We start from the raw sequence: 7,456 nt of genomic DNA, 5'->3' as shown, positions 1-7,456 counted from the left end.
TATCATGAACTGCAGAGTTGTGTCTTTCCGTGGAGACTGTTTTATATTCCTATTCCTCGTGAAAGTTCAACGAACAGGAACATTCTTCATCATTCTTTGTTAACTTTATAGGCAAATCTCCTCCTACCTCTCCTTCAGTTTTCTTAAAAACATTGAAAGATAACTTGTACATGGGGACGCCTTTAAATATTTTACCAATTTAAAAACGAAGTTTTCTGCATACCTCTCATGACAACCATCCCGAAAAAAAGTTAAGTTTAAGGTCACATAAATTAAGAATGGAACTGGTGCCAGGCGGAAATTTATGTGGCAGTTAAACGGTCACTGCACTTTCAAGCACTTTCAATCTTGGTGACTGCCAAATATGTGTTTTTTTTTCATTATGGCGTGGAAATACGTGTTCCTCTCGGCAGAAACAAATGTACTTTAGTCTTGAAGGAAATTATTTATTTCCATATTTATTTCGACCACTTTCGCAGGTATTATCATTTGTATTGACGCAGCAAAGACCTTACAAATGCTACGCAACAGTTGGATGTTTTTCTCCTGAGAATAGAATGGGCCTGGAAATTGGTGGGCCGGTCTCACCCGAAGAAGCTAGTGTGAAGTTTTATTATTACACCAATCAGAGCCGTCTTGGAAGGGAAGTCAACCTTACGAATTGGGAAAATGCCACTAAAGATATCCGAGCACCCAAAAAGCCACTGACTGTAATTATTCACGGATTCAAAGAAAGCTGCAAGACCAAACAGGTTGTCAAACTGAGGGACTCTCTCCTGACAAACGTAAGGCATATTTAATATTTATTCACATTTGCAGACAACAAATGCATACAGCACAATGACATGCGCACGCAGACACACCTAAATGAGGTGTTTGAAACAAGCGCGCCAGTAATTTTAAAAAATAAAGTGTCGAGGTAAATGGAAGCTTTCTGCGGTATTGCAATACCAAGGTTTGCGGACGTCAAAAACGAAGCGAATCCTGTGGACAGGTAAAGCGGTCAGCTAAAGAGTAACAGTTAACTTTTTACTATTACCGATATGCGGCTGCCTGCAATCACAGAATTGTTGTGGGCAGTTAGTAATAGCCATGCCTAGTTTAGAAACTACGATAACAGGATTACCATCACCGCTGTGGCTCAAAAACGCCGGGGCATTTGTTGCACCATTCGAATGCCGCGCGCCTGCAAGGTAGCTCAAAGCGACATTTGGGAAATCGCAAAACGCCGTGGCGCACATAATACGTGCCATGCTCTGCCTTCCCCGCACTGGAGTAGTGAAGTGGCGAGGACTGTAGAGCAGCGCAGCGCGGGCGAAACAGGGAATTTTCACGCGACTTGAGCGTCACCGAGCATCGTGGTAATATGGACATCGCTATGCGCTGCCCGCAGGCGTAGGGTTTTCGAATTGCGCAATCAATGACCGTACGCAGTACCTCGAAAACTCAGTATTTAAGAATTAGTGTAGGGCTTCCTAGAAACACCTGTCCGACAGTGATCTGCAATATTTAAATACAGGCTTTTAAGTTAGAATGGAGCGCTTGTCCGCAAAGCATTGCGAGTGTCGTAGCGCATGAAAATGCAGCCAGGGCATAGTACTTATTAGGCTGGTTAGCCACTACATAGTAGTCACTTGTTTAACTACGTCTCTTAGTCTCCCTATTTAATGAAATGCGCGTAGCCCATCGTGAACAAAAATTCCTGCATATTTTTACAATTTCGAAAACGCAGTTATGCCCGGCACTGTGGCTCAAAAAATATTGCCTACAGCGCTCCAAAATGCACGCGAGCATGGAGGCAGCGCAAACGCTTTATTGAAAGGAACTCTTCGCAAAAGCCAGAATTTGTTGGGCCACAGCACCTAGAGAAGCTGCGTTTTCAATATTCCGAAAACTTATACGACTATTACCTATGGTGGGTTACGTGTCTAAAATAAGGAGACTGTCAGTAATAGCAAAAAGTTTATTCAATATAGTGAACAGCCAAACAGTTAGCACATGTTAGCAGTAATCTGAGGCTACACACCGCTGACAACTCAGTGCCGAGAGAAGCGCTGTTCTGAATCAAAAAGGGTGTATTTAAAACTCGGTATATATATTCACATTACATAGACAGGCAAGTCTCGTGCCCGAAATGTCGTGTATAAGTATCATTAACACTGATGCACACACAGAAAAAAATATATATACACATATATTGTATATGTTACAAGATACTATATGGAGCACCGGACGCGGTATTCGGAGGTCGTGGGTTCGGATGCCACCTGCGGCATGGTTGCTTTTTCTGCTGCTTTGTAAGTAATTTTCTTTAAGCGGTAGATTCTTCTAAGTATTATTATCCCACTGATAAGCACAACCCATAAAAAAATTACACTTTGCCCTATGCACATTGGTTTCGGTGACTGTTGGCTGCCATCATAAGTTTGTCAAAACGAGCCCCTCATTTCCTTTGCCTTGTCTGTTAATAGCTTAACGAGAGTCTTGGTTCTGGCAGTCTTGATGCCATAGGTAGCTTAAGAGGGTTCTCGCAAAGTTTACGCTTTCGCCGTTAGATGACCTTCCACGTCACACTCGCGGTATTACAGGACGTTCTACATCCGCCGGCCGCTATGGCCGAGGGTGGCGCTAGTGAACACTTTCAAGGTTAGCTTACACCCCATAAACATAAATACCCACGAGAGCAGCAGATTGGACAGCCGTCGCCGTAGTTCAGTTGGTGGAGCACCGGAAGCGTTATTCGGGGGCGTGGGTGCGGATCGCACCGCCGGCATGGTTGTTTTTTTCGGCTGCTTTATAAGTAATTTTCTTTAAGCGATATATTAATCTAAGTATTATTATCCCACTGATAAGCACAAGACATAAAAAAATCGAACATTCCCCTATGCCTCTTGGTTTCGGTGACTGTTGGCTCCCTTAATAAGTTTGTCAGACGAGCGCCTCATTACCTTCACCTGTCTGTTATATATATATATATATATATATATATATAGAGAGAGAGAGAGAGAGAGAGTTATGTGTGTGTGTGTGTGCGCGCGCGTGTGTGTGTGTGTGTGTGTGTGTGTGTGTGTGTGTGTGTGTGTGTGTGTGTGTGTGTGTGTGTGTGTGTGTGTGTGTGTGTGTGTGTGTGTGTGTGTGTGTGTGTGTGTGTGTGTGTGTGTGTGTGTGTGTGTGTGTGTGTGTGTGTGTGCGTGTGTGTGTGTGTTTGTGTGTGTGTGTGTTCACAATAACGTAATGTGTTAGTACTTCACACTCAAGCCCACCGAAGCATGGATTGAGGCCAGGAAGCTGTTACTGAGCTCCAGTTTATATTTCTCCTACCCTGCAGCAGCTTCTCGAGTTTCTGTTCGGCGCTGCTGATATACCTGTGCCACTCACTCTAAACAGAAAGGAGTAAACATATTTATGAAAGGGTGTGGGCTAGAGGACAGCTTACTCCCTTTTTACTCCCATATGGGTGTATTCCTGTTTATAATGTGCGGATCAATGATTATGTCTAATCATAGTTGTTAATAAACGTGCAATAGGTACTAATAGACAAGCTGGAGTGCCTAACACTGCTTCGCCTTCAATTATAGGTTGAATGTGACGTTATTGTCGTCGACTGGAAGGGTGCGGCTGCATTTCCATACTACGGTGCAGCGGCCGCCAACAGCCCAATGGCTGGCGCAGAGCTCTCCGTGCTGCTTCAATCGATGTACACCAAATTATCCCTGGATCCCGAAAAAGTACACCTAATTGGCTTCAGTCTCGGCGCACACGCAGCAGGGTGTTGCGGCCGCCACTTTCATAATTACACTCGGAAGAAGCTTGGACGAATCACAGGTATTGCCCTACGTATACCTTGCTTTATAGTGTTCATGTTTTTCCGTGCGTACGCATTATCTGTGCCATTAGATGAAAGTCCTGTTGTGTGTTTCTCTGTGTGGCCACCAAATGAAGCCTCCGGTGCCTGCAGCTAGCCTAGCGCGAAAACCTTTCCCTGACTACAGCAGCAGGGATAATGTGCGTCTGCGTAAAAAGGTAAAGCTCCTTGACAATTAATGAGCGGGTTCTAGATAGGCATGTGCAGCAGCATCCCCGAGCGAGCGTTGAATGAGAAGAGAAGAAAAAGCGGCTCGTCAGCCGAAACGTCAGCGTGAACGTGTCATCAGCTGAGCTGAAGTGGCTGGCAAAGATGAGATACGTGTAATGGAACATACATAAAATAAATTAACGCATTGCTGTCAAGGCATGAAAGCAAGCTAAAGTAAAGTGACATTCATCGGCGCATTTTTCAGGCAACTAAATGCGGAGAAGGGTTAAAGCATAATTGGGCAAGCATCGTAAAAACGCATTCTGTGCACGGATTGCATCACATGAGAACGTCTTAGCGTGGGCCAAATTTTTGACTAAAAGATTAGTATGTACTTCGAAGTATATTGTTACAGCAGTTGCAATGAGGCATGCATTCTACCGACACATAAGAAAAGTTGGTGTCGTATCCAGCAATCCAGAGTGCAGCAATAAAAACAAAATTTATCATCGTAAATAATGGAGTAATTGTTAACAAATTACTTTGAATAGGGGCGAAAACATGGAGTATTTACTGTAGTAGAACTTTCTGACGGGCTTGTTGGTACATCTCTATTAAACAGCGTGCGCTAACAGGAGGTACAAAGGAAACTTGGAGACAACTTGCGCTTCTTTCTGCTGTCTCCAAGCTTTCTGTGTACGTCCTGTTAGCGCACGCTGTTTAATGGAGTATTTACAGGCTTACGGAACGACATCCATTCACAATGAGGAGATTGTTCAAAGGTTCCAGGAAAACTTTAGATTGAATAAGAAAACATGTTGTACATGTTCTATGCTACACTCAATGCGGCAAAATTAGTGTTAAATAAATGAATGATAACCTTACATATATTTGCTACGGATTGCGCAATATAAGTAAAGAGCGCGAGAGGAGGACAATATCTGGCTTACACAAGAGATAAAGTGTATTATCATGAAACCTCGGTGCATGAAAGCGTCGAGTCTCATAAATAGAGCTGACAGAGCTGTCAAAGTTAGCAAATTAGCCTAAGGTACCCGACATGAGGCAGTGCATTGTGTAGAGGATCCAGCTTACACTAACAATTGGAGATAGGTAAAAAGCAGTTAAAGAGGAATCGAATTATACGCAAAAAGTCGAATATGGCAACCCATTACCGATCACGATAAGATGTTACAGGTAGCTGAGCAGTTTAGCAGAAATGTAGGTAGTGGCTGAAGTAATTAGTATCTTAACGACGGAACCAGCGGCGCATACGAATCGCGCACCCCTGCGGAAATGAAAGGGAAAGGAAAGAAAGCCGTAGAAGTGGGGGGGGGGGGGGGGGGAACCCGTGCAACGGGAAAAAGAAGCTGCTGAGTTTCAGGTAACTAGAGATTTGTTGACGCAAGATAGGGTGATTGCGGTAGGAAACCCCGGAACCTTATCTAAACAAAGCTCCATTACATGGAACGTGCCGGAGTCTTGATAGTACGAAGACATTATTTTTATCCATAGTAAGAGGGATGGCGCCTGAGTCGAAAAATGAAAAATATATACGCTTGCGGTCCTTTGCAACAAGCACTGAGTGAACGCTCCGCTTTTCAGTGAAAGGCATCGATTAACATCAAGGAGTAAAAATTAAATAGATGCCCAAATCTGAAAGTATCAATTTCTGGGCATGTTGGCTCTTGCCAATCGCTTTTTTCTTTCAGAGCCATGGAAAGAATGAGGCAATAGAAAAGTTACGACTGATATTTTAAACGCACAACGAGAAGACTATCTTTGAAAATCTTCGTTTTGCCTTTGAAAGGGTCCAGTAGGCAAGGCCGGGCACCTAATTTCAGGCAGCTTACTCGATTGCAGTGATCTTATTCGTCATTAGTAGCAAAATTTACTGGTGTATTCATGGAAGCATTTTCTCCACGGCAAAAAAAAGCTTTTATTTTGCGTAGTAAAAAGGCGCGAATGATTGTCGGGTCCGGTTGATATTAATGAATTACGGCTGTCACGCAGAGCTGCCAGGAACTAAGGCGTAAGTTCACAGCTCTATATACTTTATTAAGTCTTAGACACAATTGGCCCATATGAAAGCTTTTTATCATCTTCATGCCGATTTTGCCGCGCATTAGCGTCCAATTTTGTGCAATATCTCAACGCAATGATGCCTTGAGAGAAAACTGTCAGTCACGAAAAGCACTTTTGTACACTCTACAATATTCGAAAAAAACGTCTGAGAACAGCGTTGCTATGCATGACATTAGCCTCAAAGCCAGAGGTTTTAAAGACGCTACAAAGGGAGAAGAACCTCGTGTAACAGCTATATCGTCTTGCAAAACTTCTATGTAATGGAGTGGAAGCAGGCACGAGCGGCAGGCAACTGACGGGTGAGCAGCCTAATCAGCATGGTAGACGACAGCCGAATAATGTACTTCTCATCAAGGTGGTTAGACTAGTTGCTCATGAACAACCAGCGGAACAATGGATAAGGCTTAGGGTTAGTAGGTGGCTCCAAGATCAACTACGAAACTGTTGATCCCTGTGGAAATCAAGTTTCCGGAAAAATTCGCACTTAATGGACATACCTCGAGACTCGTAGTGGGCAAACTATGCAGCTTGAAGAAGCTTAAGCTTGAGGTGGAAATTTGTCGCCATAAAGCCACTGAGGTATAGTTATCGCTCCCTTGATTTGGGCACTTCACGTACGACAAGCCTGCATTTTGCCTAACGTATGTCAGCATCTCAAGCGCTGATGTTCAGAAGCATTTTCAAATTGGTGCTGTAAAATAAACGCTGATAGCACGTTAAAGTAAACCACGTCAGCAAGCCTACTACTACAACAAAGTTAGCATTGTTGGGTACCATTCAGGTTAAAAAAATGTGCTTTTGGCTCTATCAGCCGATTTGGAAAGATTGTATCTTTTTCTTCGCTGATAAGAACCACTTGTAGCCCTTTCCCTCTACAACAAGCCGAAAACAAAAATTTATAAAAAATTCGACGCACGAAAACGTCTGTCGATTTTTAAAAAGAAAAAAAAACACAAAGAACCTGCAGCGCATTTAATGAGGTTGCCACTAATATATTAACGGCCAACTTAGGCGTCAGTAGACCGACAACCAAGGTGGCTTTCGGCGAGGCTATACTAAAACAGACAAGATTAACAATATCAATAATGCTATAGAGTAATCCACAGAATATACGAGACAATATATATAGCCTTCATAAACTACAAGAAATAATTCGCCTCATTCTGTCGAGACGCAGAGCCTAACAGAAAGGCTGGAGTTGATTCGAAGGCAACATAAGAATCCATGGAAAGAAAAAAAGATAGCTGCAGCGTTAACTGACAGGAAGGAATTATAGTGGCTCAAGGAGCCATGCGGGTCAATGACATTCTAGTCGTGATTACCAAAGCGAAGGAGGCATCGGCATGCGATGTACGG

The 7,456-nt window shown here is 43.3% G+C and overlaps 1 protein-coding gene across 1 annotated transcript in view; it reads left to right on the top strand.

Annotated features, from left to right (window-relative positions):
• The first annotated feature begins 477 nt into the window (after window positions 1-477).
• The window catches only part of LOC144134814 (hepatic triacylglycerol lipase-like), a 32,196-nt gene continuing 25,217 nt past the window's right edge, over window positions 478-7,456 (top strand). The window contains exons 1-2 of the mRNA XM_077667646.1: window positions 478-785; window positions 3,579-3,825. Of these exons, the coding sequence (XP_077523772.1) occupies window positions 558-785; window positions 3,579-3,825 (475 nt within the window). The 5' untranslated portion in view covers window positions 478-557. The remainder of the gene's footprint in view (window positions 786-3,578; window positions 3,826-7,456) is intronic.

The sequence above is a fragment of the Amblyomma americanum genome, chromosome 5, assembly GCF_052857255.1.
Source record: "Amblyomma americanum isolate KBUSLIRL-KWMA chromosome 5, ASM5285725v1, whole genome shotgun sequence".
Lineage (NCBI taxonomy): Eukaryota > Metazoa > Arthropoda > Arachnida > Ixodida > Ixodidae > Amblyomma > Amblyomma americanum.
Note: the sequence above shows the minus strand (reverse complement) of the source record. Positions and strands in the feature narration are given on the sequence as shown.